General features: G+C 38.7%; 1 protein-coding gene across 1 annotated transcript in view; it reads left to right on the forward strand.

Moving 5' to 3' along the window:
* The first annotated feature begins 208 nt into the window (after window positions 1-208).
* The window catches only part of LOC102210369 (ultraviolet-B receptor UVR8-like), a 56,232-nt gene continuing 40,866 nt past the window's right edge, over window positions 209-15,574 (forward strand). The window contains exons 1-2 of the mRNA XM_005722355.1: window positions 209-296; window positions 5,347-5,530. Coding sequence (XP_005722412.1) covers window positions 5,350-5,530 — 181 coding nt within the window. The 5' untranslated portion in view covers window positions 209-296; window positions 5,347-5,349. The remainder of the gene's footprint in view (window positions 297-5,346; window positions 5,531-15,574) is intronic.

Here is a 15,574-nt window from a genome sequence, read left to right on the forward strand (position 1 = left end):
ATATCGTATGGCATAAATGACAGACAAATGCTTCTGGAGAGAAAGTGAACTGTTTAACCCTAATTTACAAATTCATTTGGAAAGGTGAAGTAAAATAATAAATCAAATCTGATGTAAAAAAACAAACAAACAAAACAAAAACTAAACTAAACTGGTCAGATTACGATTAATCGGACTAACAATGGACATGCTCAGAACCTCTCTTGGAATGTGGGATGATGGGAATCTGAGTCACCAAAATGCTAAGAAGGGAAACATCGGACTGGAACTTAAAAAAACAAAACAAAAACAACTAGGTAAGTGCGTTCTTTCAACGTAGCATATTGACATTCCATGCTGAACACAGAAATGTCAAGTTTATGTTGGTTAAAGCTAAATGGTTCACTTAATGTCAACTATAGCAGTAGCACATTACTGTGGCAATGAAGCTAAGACGTTAGCACTGTTTATCTTGTGACAGGCAGAACAATATATATTGAATGTAGCAATAGAAGTACTTTCTCAGCTACAGCTTGACGCTAGATAAATAAAGGTTACTGATGCTCATGTGAACCTTTCTCTTTGCCAGGATGGAGACAAGCTAGCTCATCCTCTGACGCTGGCATACATTCTGACAACTGGTTATATTGTGTTTACTTAACCCAACTCATATCATACACCTAACTCATAATAATTCCACTGAAACAAACAAAGCAAAAAAACTGAAAAACAAACAAGCAGACTAAACTTTCCGCAGGTTGAAGTTGGACAAATTTTAGAAAAGCACAACAAAAATCTGTTATTATAAACAAAACAGGAGCATCATTATTGCAAAAACAAGTGTGTCAGAGTATTCTTTTTATGTCACTTTCCTGACAGAAGAGAATAGAAGGCAAACGTCTGATGCACATCCTAGTACAAAGTCTACCTAATATGGATTGTGCTCATTGTGCTTAATATTTCCAGTAATGTGCCAGTGTGTCCACTTGTGTGCGAGGAAAACTGTGAAGTCTGGCCTGATTATCACCAAATTATTTATATTTAGATAAATATTTATTATCTTCAACTTATGTTTAGACTTTCATATCTCTTTGGCACCTTTTGTTTTTCTTTTTAAACAAGCGTCTGTTGAAAAATCTATGGCTGTGCTTTCTTGTGTCTCAGGAACTTCCAGACCACTTCAGAGTGATTGCAGCACAGCCCTATGTTTAGCTTATTATTTTGTTGAACAGAGTCATAGTAACTAATTATCCATCCATCCATCGTCATCCGCTTTGTCCGGGGTCGGGTCGCGGGGGCAGCAGCCTAAGCAAAGAGGCCCAGACCTCCCTCTCCCCAGCCACCTCCTCCAGCTTATCCGGGGGAATACCAAGGCGTTCCCAGGCCAGCCGAGAGATATAATCTCTCCAGCGTGTCCTGGGTCTGCCCCGGGGCCTCCTCCCGGTGGGACATGCCTGGAACACCTCACCCAGGAGGCGCCCAGGGGGCATCCTTGTCAGATGCCCGAACCACCTCAGCTGGCTCCTTTCGATGTGGAGCAGCAGCTGCTCTACTCTGAGCCCCTCCCGGATGGCCGAACTTCTCACCCTATCTCTAAGGGAGAGGCCAGCCACCCTTCAGAGGAAGCTCATTTCTGCCGCTTGTATCCGCGACTAACTATAGCTAGTCTAGGTTAACTATAGCTAACCATTGCATAACTAATTATGCAATGGTTAATATTAACTGTTAGCCATGTTTAGCTAGTTTTCACTGAGAAAATCATGTTATGTGTTATCTCCCCAGTTCATTAATTAACATAGAATCTGTCTGTCCTGGTCAGAGAGTGTTTTCCCTCGGTTGACTGACTGAATGTAGGCTGGACCACCTACAGTAACTCTAATCCTTCTCACAGTTACTGTCCATAAATGGATGACTAGACACGCTTTCTCTTTGCCCACATAATCTTCAACCAGCTGACTAGACCTGGGATGGCTGCTATATGGATGTAAAACTTTACTGTTAACACTGTTGCCTTCATTGTCTCTATAACTGTTCTGTCAGTATCTAACTCTCATGGTGATCCTGATTTGACACACTGGTACTCTTTTTTTTTAAGCTGAGCTGTTCACATGCTGTTGCATTAGGGCTACATCTTCTAGTGTGACTTATTGGTATTAATTTCTTCTAATAGGCATTATCCAAAGTTCAGAAATGTTAAATAACCTCTACTTGTGTTGTCAGTCTAGTTAGCAGGCTAAATCTCATGTTGACGCATATAAGAGAAACACCTGATAATGTTGTATTCACGTTTTAAGCACAGCTGATGGTTATTCTGTGGTTGATGAAGATTTAAAAAAAATGAGTAAAAACATTCAGATATTGAGTTAGGAGTGAGGTCCTAAATTCAGGAAGGAAACCAGAGCACAAGCAAAAGAGAAATTAAGACTCTCGACAACCGTTAGGAGAAGACAGAGAAAGAAAGTAAAAGTTAACACAGGATACAAACACTAACCTTCAGAGTAAAACAGGAAGTAGCCAAAAGGCAGATACTAGAAATGGAGACAAGGATACTCAGGTAGGCCAAGATAAATAATTTATACATGCTGTATCTGAGAGTTATTTAGAAAAGGGAAACCTTTTAAGACTCCCCAGTGATGTATTTCACAAACTCTGTGTGGTATGAAGACATGATTTCACACTGCTGTCTGTGGGATGTGTACTGTGCTTCAGGTAGTTAGAAATGTTATTTAGTAATATTGAAATTACCACCAAAAGTCCCTTACTTTGATTACTCTCAGTTGGGTGATACAGTGCAAACAGAAAATGTCATGGAGACTGTTACCCTGGCAATATTGTCAAAACAGTGAAGGAAGGAGGGGTAAATGAAGTCAGAGCAACCAGACAATCACAACAATGTGAGAAATGCTAGAGACCACCAAAAGAAAAAGAATAGTTGAAAAGGAGGAGTGATAAATGAAGATGGAAAAAATGAAAAGCTCTTTAAAAGTGCCACAGGTTAGTTCCTAGTTGCTGAGTGCTGCTACACCTTTTTTTCTCTCCATTTGTGTTTGGTGTTGCTGGGCATGTCGTTACCAACCAAATTACGTGTTACTGCCAGCATTTCTACTTTTACTGTTTCATAATATACAGCATTTTGATTGCAGCAACATGGAATCCAACTCTTGTTTTTTGGTTAATAAACAAAATTAACCTTAGAACGGAACCTATTTTACAGCTCTCCAAAATTTAGAAGAGACTATGTGTGTGAATCTGTGTGAATTACTTATTTATATTAAAAGTAAAACTTAAGACAGAAACCCTTTTATATGACATTGGCTTGAAGTCCAGGAGTGTTCATTTAGATAACTAAGATTGACCTGTGAAACATACAAAAGGGCAGGCCCTGCATGAAAAACCAAAGCCAAGTAAGTTCTACATCATGAAAAATGGAAGGAATGAGGACATGTTTAATAAATGCTCACTGTGATTTAGCAGAATGTATATCTCTGTGCCATTGTGATTTCTAGATTTCTGTGTATGGATTAGGATGTTAGATTAATCTTAATTGTAAAGTCCTGCAATATTTATAATACAATCTCCATCAAAATAACACTTTTAGTCTTTTAGTAATAGGATATATTAATGTGAGCATGCAAAAGAGCCAGTTTCAAAGTGCTTTTGCTTCAGAATAATGTGATACCTCTCTGATTAGCAGATATGAATGTAGCAAATCAAGACAGGAAACATATGAGTGTAAGTGTGGCAGAAATATTAAAGTAATTAAAAGTGAAAAAAGTGAGCAAATTATATCCTGCTTAGGGCCCTCATTAAGCTAAAGACAGCCCCGAATGCTTTGACAGTCATCTACGAGAGAGAGATGAAACTAGTTGTCAGGCAGTGCTGATAAAAATGGTGTATTATGGACCGCACAGGACCATCTGTAGCATAATGGCAGATGCTGCTTCCTAGCTCACAAAGACCTCATTACTGCTTGTTTTGTGAAGTTTCATTGAAATTTTGCAAGAAAGAACTTCTATTAAGCAGTTGATATGAATTTTAAAATGTTGTCTTTAGGTGCACCCTGGGTAAAAATAATCGCTGGTATAAAAGACTCGTTCTTTTGGAATTGATATATTAATCGCAAAGACTTAAATCACATCCCACAGTAGAAGCTCATTAATCTTTGCCATGTCCTCCTAGTTGGATAGGTTGTATCCCTGCATTGGGAGAAAGGGTGCCTTGGTCAAGTCCAGTCTTTATTAAGATTAATGAACAGCTTGACATTTTTAGTCCTCTGTCTGAATCGATAATTTTAATACTCATGAGAGCCAATGGGGATCTAAGCTTGTGGAACACACATTGTGGCCACAGGGCGCATGTTAAATGTCCAAGTGGTAATCAATGCAAAGAAATTAGCTATTGATCTCTTATAGTTTTGTAATAGGTTATCTATTGGTTTGCTCTTTCGAAAAATTCCAATATCAGTCGGATGGAATTGTGCTGTTAATATTGCTGTGGGGAGTTTGTATGTATGTGTATGCGTACACATACACCCACCTTCCATTTGTGTTTTCGTGTGCGTGCAGGGTCACATTCTAATTAGCACAGAGGGCAGACTGTAAACAAACATGTTTAGGAGCATATTGGTGATCCACAGTTCATTACAAATAAGGCTGAGAACTTCTGATTAGTTTTATGCAAGCGCAATGCTGACTTGAAGACCAGTGCTTACAAACAGCTATTAAAATATTTCCTCTTTCATACACACTATTAGTGATGGGTGTGTGTGTGTGTGTGTGTGTACACATATTTTACAAATTAAATAGTGCTGAAAAGCTGCTAGAAACAGACTTGTTAAGGTCAGAATCCCTATTGTAGTTCTGACTAGAGTTCTGAGGCTAGATAAATCTGATATCATGGATAAGACTGAGTATATCTGGTGAGCTTACTTTAAGTTACTGCTATCCAACTAACCTTTGCACTCACCCAACGTGTGTTACCCTGCCAGCTGACTAACAAGCCAGGGTCCTATTGTGGGAGTCCTATCCGACTACCCCCCCCCAAAGGACAGTCTTCTTCAGGGGCAGGGTGAATGACATCTCCATTGTTGTCTTGGATTTCAGCTGGTGGTTGCAGTGCTTTATTCTGTTTGTGTTGGAGGGTCACACTAACTAGAGCCTGTAACAAATGGAAAACTGGTTTATGAGCCACTATGTCAAACCCACCAAGGATAACAGTATTTTAAATTGTTTACTTATGTGTACACCTCATTTTCTCATTTTAACCAACATGCAACAGAAACAAAATGTGTCAGGAATACTGGTAAAGTCATAAATGGAAAAAAAGTACCAAGCTGACTTGTTTAAGTTTTGTTGGTCTGTTTCCCAGGACATGCAGTGTGAGGTGGACATGGATCTTCTTTGCTGGGGAAGTGGGGAGCTTGGACAAACTGGGCAGGGCAGGCCAGAGGTCATTCCTCCAGAGGAGGCACTTCTGAAAGAGTTTGCAACATCTGGGCTGGGCAGTGTAAAGCTGCTTGCATGTGGATCCAGTCACTCTGTTGTGGTTACAGGTAGCGTTCCCAGTCCACTTGTATAATAAATAAAATCTAGGAAGCCTTGCTAGATATTGAGTGGTGCAAGTGCAACAATGGGTAAAGGATAAATAATAAAAATAATATTTTTTCTTAAATATATTTTACCTTTTTTGTCGGTGTGTTCGAAGAATAAATTTCCAATATTATTTGGTTCTTTTGTTTGATGTTTGCACCAATCTCTAGCAACACCAGCTGGACTTTATTTCTTCCTCCATCTTTGTTTGTGTGCATATTGTTTGTTTGTGTTTGGTAAAAAATTATTTGTGCAAGAAATTGCTATTCTTATCTCATATTATTCTTAATTAGTTTACAAATGCCAAAATTGATTTTGTTATATGTTAATAATGCAATTAGCAGAACAAACCAAAAGACACTCTGAACCTCAAGGACCCAGTGCCGCAGATGATGCATGCAGGAATATAAAGGTATTGCAGCTACTGTTCTTTAAAAAAGAAAAAGGTGCATACTCTCATTTACACCATTTTTTACTTTAAAAAAAGAACGCATAATCAGACAACTGGTTAACTTGGACAGCTCATTAATAATTGCTGCTGTTACTGATATTTACCATGTTTAAGTCTGCAGTGCATCTTTGAATTTGTGATATACTGTTTTCCTCTGGCATGTATTTAGAAGTTTCAAAAGTATAAAAGCCAGATTACTTTGTCTTAAAGCTTCAGGTATCCACTGAGACTTTGGAATGTTTACAGAACAATGAGCAATGACAGACAAAGGCCACAGTTTAGTCAAAGCATGAATAAGCAAGCAAACTCATTGAAATAGTAGCAACAATTATCCAGAGTCTGGCATGTGAAGGACATCTTTTTAAGGACATCTAATAATAGTTTTACCTGATGGTGCAGTATGGATGGGTTACAAGCATGTATAATGCCATAATTGTAGAGTTTACATACTATATGAAGTGTCTTTTCTTTTTTGCCCATGAGGGAATACTGGCCTACTTATTCGCCAATTTGATAGAAAACCTGATGACAGGAAGAGAGTAGGCTCCTTTAGTACATTAGCTGGCAGTGGTCATAAATCAGTAGCCTAGATAAGTCTTATAGATCACCCCAACATAGGGATCTTTTGCCTCTGCCGTCATTACAGGGAAAAAGGTGACATTTTTGATTGATTAAAATGGTGCAGGCTAGCTTAGGCTAAATCATGTTAAGTGATGCGACATTGCAGTTTCACATATCATATTTCTGTCAAGACAATGATGGTGGAAGGCATTGTCAAGGCATGATATCTGACAACAGGAGACATCTGGAGGGACCGGAGGAGATTTATGGGAAGGTTTTAGTGGTCTGAGGGAGATGAGAGAGAGTAAAAAGTGGTCCTTTTTTGTGCATTGTCACTTCCAGAGTGACTGTAAATTTTACTCTAGTGCTGTTGGGAATTGGGGACATTTACACATCCTGACAAATTGCTTGCTGTAAAAGTATTTATTGGTCATGTCTTCCCTTTATTCTTGGCCAACTCACAAACACATACCCTCCTCACAGACACAGAAATATTTATCCAAAGCAAATTTATGTGACACGCGTTTATGCGTCGTACCTGGCTATAGCCGGATATTTGTCATAATGGTGTCGTGTTAATGTTTTGATAGAGGAGGTCTTGAGTAGGTCGTAATGGTTTTATATTGGCCAGATTGTCCCAAATCAATGGCCATTTGGCCCAGTCAGCCCAAAGAAAGGCTTGTTTATGGAAAATTAGTTTGCAAGAGAAATCCATAAGACGTGAAGAAAGCTGGAGAACAACTTTGCTTGTGTAACCTGACACACATACACAGTCTTGAGCGTACACATGCACACTCTATCTCACAAAGATGAACTGGTCACTGATTTAAGGTCGCACTACAGTCACTATGACAGTCAGTGAACAGCTATAAACAAAACTGACCTTAAGGGCTGTTGCCATGTTAAACTTGTACCATATGTTCATCATGTTTGGGGGCGTGTGATTTGTGTTCTGATTGCAAGTGTGAAAATAAAATATTTTTAATGAAAGAGTTTGGAATGATAGAAATTTGGCCAGCGTGGAAAAACATCTTTATTTTCATTCATTTCCAATTATTTTTATTTTTTATTAGTCCTTTATTTATCCAGGTAAAAAAGCTCATTGAGATTAAAAATCTCATTTCCAAGAGAGACCTGGCATCATGGCAACAAAAGTCACATACCACATAGGTATATAACATTTAAAACAAATACAAATTTGTATTTGTAAACAGTAAATGGCTATTTACAGTGTACTGAACTCAATGAGAGTGGAATTTATCTTCATGACAGTGAAATTATCAGATTCTTAGACAAACTTAGTCTGCTCTTTTGACTTTGTTGTTCCGTTTCAAACATTACTTCACATTATAAATTGTTGCCACTAGGTGGCACTGTGAGACTGCCAATTAGAAACTATAGCAGAAGAAGGTAGGTGGGGGCAGGTGGGGAAAAAGAGGCTTACTTACCTCACACTCAGACAGAGCTATAATTTACTAATAGTGTGGAAGCCGCCATTGCTGTTATCTTTTAATAGATTTGTATGGGGGAAAGCAGGTGCCTGTTGTTAATGCGTCCAATTGCCCAAGTTGCCTACAGAATTTAGGGCATCCATCACTGTCGTCGGCGGTGACACCCTGTCGTTCTACTTCATGCGGCGGGCCGGCCAGGCTGGGTTGGTAACAGATGAGGCTTCTCTCTCCTCTAGACGCCCACAGTCACACAGAGACAACCGCCATACGCGCTTTCACATGCATACACACACAAAACCACACGGCTATACCACTTTCTTAGAGGACAAACTAAACTCATACCTTTTAGAGTAGGAAGTGTATATTTCTATAGTTTATATACATTTCAATATTCAAAATTACATACATAAGAAATTATGCTATAAGTCATTAACAAATATAAAAATCTAGAATAGAACCAGTTAACACACTTTTTGAAAACTATTTTGTGTTGCTTCAGTCAGCAAATGCTTTCCTTTTGCTTATTTGGACTTCCAGTTATTATAGATCCCTTCTACAGTAAGTTAAGGGGTCCTAGGTCACAAATCTCTACTCTACTGAGCTTCATAAAGCCGTATATGTCACAATGGACAAAAATGCTTTCTGCAACTCTGCAAAAGTTATGCAGGAATATTGAAAATACATAAATGGCACACTGCCCCTTAACTTGTCTTGCAGACAGGCTGCTGCTAAAAGAAGTATGATCAGAAGAGTAGCAACACAAAGGTATGCCTTCTAAAACCAGACGATAACCAACTCCCATCAAACTTTTACAGCAAACATTTTTAGCATATTATATTTGCAAAGTGTATTTGCCAAAGCTAAAGCTAGATGTTTGTACTGTACAAGTGCAAACAAGATACAATTTCTTTGTAAATACAACTTACCCATCAGGTTCTGTGACAGCTTGATGATCCTTAATATCATTGAAATTGGTTTAGGTTACTCAGGTGAAAAAGAAAGATGGCTACTGTTACTGACTAACGCCACCACCAGCACTATATCTGTATATAGCACTGGGCAATGTTTAAGAGCCACTGAACAGCGTTATCAAAATATGTTAATATTGAGATCAGATATTTAAAAGAAGAATAAGGTGTAGTTCAAAAGAAATCGTGCGTATTGTGCTTGGTTCATTCCAACCAGGACTAGAGAAAAGCTATTCGGTGCAGAATTTTGAAGATGTAGCTGGTAAGATATACTTAAAAGAATAAAACTTTGCTTTGTGTAAGAGCATCCTGTCTGTCCACCTGGACACAGGTATATATATACTGTAGTTTTTGTTGCTGAGTTCAAGCATCCAGGGATTTGCCCTTGGCTACAGGATGTCAGTTCAGTTCCTCATATGGTTTTTATATAAAATTACTCCTTATTCTATTAAAATCTGATATGTGGCTGCTATATTTGCTATGTGACACTACCTGTATTTGACACAGAATTTAAGACTACAGTTTGGGGTCAACACAGCTGCAGGGGACAGAACTACAGAACATTTGTCACAGTGGCAGTTTACTGAAAGAATTTAGCACAATTATGTACTCTTTTGGTCCATGTTATTGAATAGTCTCTTTGCAGATTGCTATGCTTTCTTTTAATGGTGAATTGATTGACTTTTTCATTTTTATAAACATCTCATCTCTGATTATTTAAAACATAATTGTAATTGCAGGTTGAATTCTTATCCTACAGTTGAATGTTAGCTATGTAGCAAACAGGTTAATACGTAAAAATAGCCATCTCACTTAAAAAAAACCCAATGAATTCAAACAGATTGCAATGTACAATGTGGTAAAATTACAAACTACAGTAAAGATTATTGGTTGTTTAAGTTGTGTGAGCTTTAAGTTTATGGTTAACTATATTTTTTATTTTAATAACAAGATTGGCTCCTTATTGCAGTTTGCAGTGCTCTTTTTTTTTTTTTTGGGGGGGGGGGGGGTGTTGGCACACACTCCATATTTGTATTTATTAAATAAATATGGGGAAAGCATGCACTGGTATCTTTTTAAAATTGAAATTTCTTTGTTGAACAAATGCTGAAATGCTGTGTTAGAGAAAGGAAATACCAGTAAAAAAAATCTTTGTAAACTTTGGCCCTACGTTGCTTTGAATTCCTGACCCTCTAGCTCCACCCCTGAGCTTAGCCAGGGGCACCTCTTTGCTTTCAGGTTTGCCCTCCGCCCTCAAGAACACTCTGCGCAGCTGTATTTCTTTGGACCCAGGCTGAGAGTTGGAGGGTATACAGAGGTGCCTGCTAATACCTTGTTAGGGCTGTTGCAGTTGCTGGGCCTCAGTGAGGTCACTGTCAGTACTGTTTTAGTTCGAGGCCCTTGATCTGCTGCACGTTGGATGAAGCCAAAGACTCATGTGCTGGCCGACTGTGACCTATAATATTCTGCTGGAGGCCTTGCACTTGTGACTACATTGAATTGTTAGAAGCCGGATAACTTAAGTCAGAAATGGTTACTTTGAAGGAGTTTTAAGCAAATACTAAAGACTATTTTAATGTAACATGTTTTAAAATCTTTTGTTGTTTGGTTTGGATGCTTGTGTCAGAAGTTTGGCGGAAAGTCTTTACGGTATCCTGGGATGGTCAGATGCAAGACTGGGCAAGGTATTTAGGTTCCTCTTTTTCTTTGTTTCTTTTGTTAGTGTTCTTTTCAGGTTCTTTCCATATGAGTTATGAACCTTGGTGTCAGGTGTTAAAAAACATATGAGAGTTGTGACCCAGCTTCCTTACCCTTTTTTCCTCTCTGACATCTCTCAACATAAAACAGAACTCTTGCTCTCGCCATAATTGTAACCATCGTTACGTTTGCACAGTCCCTCCACCCGAGTATTTCCTCCTGCAAACTGTTGATGAACATTGAAGCAATTTTATATTTCTCAGATGGTCTCTTCATTTTCCAACATTGATTAACTTTAAAAAAAAAAAGTGTAATGTGATGACATCATGCATATGACAGTGATAAAGGACACAGACTGAAATTTTAAAGTGCGTAATAAACAATTTTCTTTAAAAGCAAGTGTTGTTCTTAGAGCCATCACAAAAAAACAAGACAAAAACCAAATCTCTGTCTAGTTTGGTGACATCCATTAAAACTAAGTACAGCAGACATAGTTTTCTTTGAATTACTTGGCCCTGAAATCCAATAATTATTAGCATTCAAGGCAACTTTATTTCTGTATACTCAGTGGGATACAAAAATTGTGAGCAAGAGAGATATAGACAGACTGGGACAAATGACAAAGACAGTGGCTGGAAAAAACCCCACACACATGACCCGTCTTTTGTGCCTTAAGCATAGCTTTCTTCTGGAAATGTATAATTCACTTGGACTGTCCGGAAACTGTGTTGTTAATTTGGAGACCTATTTTCTCATTTCCTCTTTCTTCCCATCTTTCTGTCTTTCCCATCTGTGCCTGTAGGCAAATGCACCTTTACCTATGTATTTTATTGTCTTGTTTAATGTTTGTCAAAGAGTGCAATACTGAGAGTAATTCTAGGAAAGTATTGGCCATCCCCTGCATGACAACTCCAATATGTCTGGCCTGGACCGAACACTGAGGGGAGCTTTGATAATAATTTGCCATTTAGCTGTTTTGATGTTTTTCTATGATTTCCCAGTTGGCAAAGGTGGATGAGCAGAAAATGGAAGAACAGGAAAAAATAACCCTGTCCTTGCTTCTCATCCTCTGTGTCACTTACTGTTCTTTCTCTCTATCTTTCTAACTCTCTCTCTCCAGTGATTTCCTGTGCTAATTTAGTTGAAAAGGTTTAGCATTTAGTTTTGCACTCAGTTGCTTTTAAGGTTAATCATAGGACAGAACTGTTTATATTGCTGTAATACGGGCTTAACTCTCTCTTAGCGAAGCACGGAGCACTTGAAATGTATAGTGGACCGTCTCACTGCCTTAGACGGTCTTTTTCTTGCTCGTCTGCATCGTTCAAAAAACAAATGTTAATGCAGAACAAAAGACAATAGATGGAGAAAAGTCTTGCCAATTAGCAGCTAATGAGACAAGCTTGTGAGGATATCCAAATCCTCAACGTGTTAACGTTTACAACCCCTCCTCCATCTCTCAAATCCTACAACCTATGCCTCCCCCATCTGCCCTTGCACCTAGCCTTCTTTTGTAAGGCGGTTAGGGCACCTCTGAGGCCCTTTGTGTGATTATTCACACATGGCTGTGGCCCTTGTGCTGTGAGCACAGAATAGGAGAGCAAAAAAAAGAGAAATGCCTCATATATGGATAATGTAAAAATATCCAACTGACACATGGTCAGTGTTTTTTTTTTTCCTTATATTTAATTTTTTTTAATTAACTTGTCGTTTCCCGTCGAACACACTCCCACGCCAACACATCACCGCCTCATCGTCTGGAGATAGATGCATACTGTAGACCCAGTGAGGCACTCAGTCCCCCACCATGCGTTCTCAATTTTACTTAATATAGTAAAGCCAGGAATTGGGTGGGTGGGTTGTGGTTGGGACGATGGTAAGGGAAACACATTTGATAAGTAAAAAAAATTATATGCCAAGAGAAAAACCAGCCATCCCAGTTGCCTTTGACACGCTTTTTAACAGAGATGTCTGTGTTGGAAGTGAAAATAAAATCTGCTTTTGTAATAGAGATCTTTGGACAGCCTTGAATGATTTGCCACTACTCTTTTCCGGGCTCATTTTCTCCATAGTGTGTATTGGGAGTGTGCTTGGATTCTCGGTGGAGGAAATCAAATGTGAGTTGGCCTGGAAGTGTTGCAGTAAACAGTGAGAAAAGCAAACACAGGCCAGATCAGGGAATATCGTGCAATGTAATATTTGGACTAAAAAACTGAAATGTGTAATGGAACAGCACAAATTTGACTCTCCAAAGGGACTTCTAATTGATTCTGTGCTTCATTACTGGTTTTCTCAGGGAGAAATGGACATCTTACTTATGTATGAAAACAGAGCAACAGACATTTAAATGGATGCCACGGTGATTATTGCGATGCAGTTCTCACAGCATTTGGCAGCAGATGATTGCTTTATTGCTTTAGTTTTTCTTAAATTCTATTATTTTTCCATGAAGGTAGCAGAGAGTAACTGTTTGAATGCAACCTTAACCTTGACTGGAACAATTAAATGAAAGAGAGAATTGAAAGAAAGTGGTTTGGGAACACAAAATAATCCAGGGATCCACTTGATATGTTATTTGTCAGGGGCAGTACATTTGTGCATGTTAACTAACTGTGCCACTGGACTTGGCCTGCTCGTAATAGGGTTCCAGCGCAAACATTTTCTCTCAGGGATTTCTATTATTAATTCTGTCTGAACACATCCATAAATGAATAATGAAATAAATAATGAAAACGTTATTACTTTTGGCAGCTGGGTCATTTCTCGTTTCCTGCTTTTTCCTCTGCTTGTTTCCTACTAATTAACTTTCCAAGGAGTTGTCCTCGTTTTCACAAAATACATTTCATCAGTTTGGTAGCCCTCAGAAAGTGGGGGTACACAGTTTTGAGTCAAAGACAACAACCGGGACAATATGCAAGTACTTCACTCCTTTTCTTATCATTGGCAAGGGAAACAACTTGAAAAGCTTTAAAAGTAATGTGCAACTGAGTTACACAAAGCTGGTCAGCAGTTCTTCAAACACTGTGGCCATTGGATAAAATATGAAGACTTTTAAACCTAAAGATGCACTTTTATCATTCAGATTGATCAATGAAACCCTGAATTAACTATTTGAGGCTTTCTGCTTTACATGTGAGCATCTTTTCTCATTTGTAAAACACTAGAACTTTTGCACAGATGTGCTCTCACAACTAAACCACTCCATTTGCTTTAAGTGAGCAGTGGTGCCTATAAAAAGCATGTGAAAAAACAGGACACGTGACACCTGTGCGTTCACTTTGAATTCTCCAGACGATTACTTACTCTACTCTCACGTGGCCTCAATCGGACATTACAAAGGCTGTAAGAAGCTAACGGGGTAAAACTTGTTTACGGTAACTTTGAAGTCGACTCAATTGGACATTCACGTTCTCACATAGAGCTCCTCTGGATAATGTCTAGAAAAGTTCAGGGCTGTAGTGATTGTGTGAAAATGTCTCCATTTGGCACTCAAGGTTTCTCCTTCTTCTTCTCCAGCCCTCATCTCCCTCCTCTCAGATGCCCATACCATGTTGTTAAAGGCTTGTGCGCTGGGTTTAGGGGCTTGGCGATGAGCAGCCCTTATTTAAAACGGATCTTAAAGAGGGCAGTAAAGCTAAAACCCCAGTAAAAGTTCCCCCATCGCTTTAGCATTGCTATATAGATGAATTTTCTCTCTCTCTCCTCATTAGAGTCATTGCAACTCTTTCAAACTGCTCCTTCCGTTTCTCTGCATTTTACTGTTAATTAGTTTGCTTTGTAAGGTTAGACGTGCGGACGGAGCAACTTTGAGAGTGTTTAGCTGCCATCTGTGTGCATACAGCTTTAACTATGTACAGATGGTGTGTGCTCACAGACAGGTTGCTTCTTGTATAGAAAAAAAGTGTGAAAGACAGTTTTGGTTCTTTTAACAAGATTTATGGCCATTCTCGCAGGTGACTGCTTAAGCTATAATGATGATTGTTAGTCAGCTGTCAAAAAAGGGTAATTTAAGCAGGAGTAACAAAGAGAGGAGAATGAATATATCTTCATTTGCACATTCTTGGTGATGAATCCTCTTCAAAAATATTGGCATTCCTGGAAAATTGGCTTTGTCAACTTTGAAGCATAATGAACTGATTGTTTAATGGCTACTTCTTAAAGGCTCCAAAGTCAAGGTACCATTAGCCATTCAGTGAACCAGGTAAACAGAGAACGAGACATAAATTGCCAAATAATTGCTTGACATGGTCACAAAATTAGAAATCATAATCAAATAAGGAGCTGACTGACGGAGAGAACCAAAACAAGAACCAAAATGTAATTTCCCACTCCAGTCAAAAGTTACCATTTTATATTGGGTGCAAGATAAACCACGAAATGCACATTTTAGAATTTTCTAAAAATAATGTAGCCAGTCCAAGACTGCAGTATAACGTGTCTTTAACTTTGCACTAAATCGTACTCATTTCTCTGTTTTTCCCTTCATTTTGTGACTTCTTAGCCCGCGTGCAAGGTGCCTCTCGCTGGTGGGAAACCTGCCCTTCTCAGTTGTAGTTCAGTGCCTAATGCTCTCTGTGGGGCATTGTGAATCACCCTCCCACAATTAAAAAAGGGTTAGCAAAATTATTGTTGGCCTATTGCCACATACTTTGTGATTTAGCAGTGGTCAGAGACAGATTGTGGGCCAAGACTGCCCAAAACTTCTCTCTCCAGCTCATTGAAATTGCCCGGTGTAATTAGTAAATTGAAGAAAATTTAGGGAGAAGGAACTCTTGCTCTTTGTTGAGGAAACAGAGCACAGACTGAGTATATGACTTCTATCTTTAACCTCAATGCAATACAAACGTTGCGGACAAGCTGAACGTGATACATATGTATACA

The sequence above is a fragment of the Pundamilia nyererei genome, unplaced genomic scaffold (genome assembly GCF_000239375.1).
Source record: "Pundamilia nyererei isolate P.nyererei 1_Seehausen unplaced genomic scaffold, PunNye1.0 scaffold00006, whole genome shotgun sequence".
NCBI lineage: Eukaryota > Metazoa > Chordata > Actinopteri > Cichliformes > Cichlidae > Pundamilia > Pundamilia nyererei.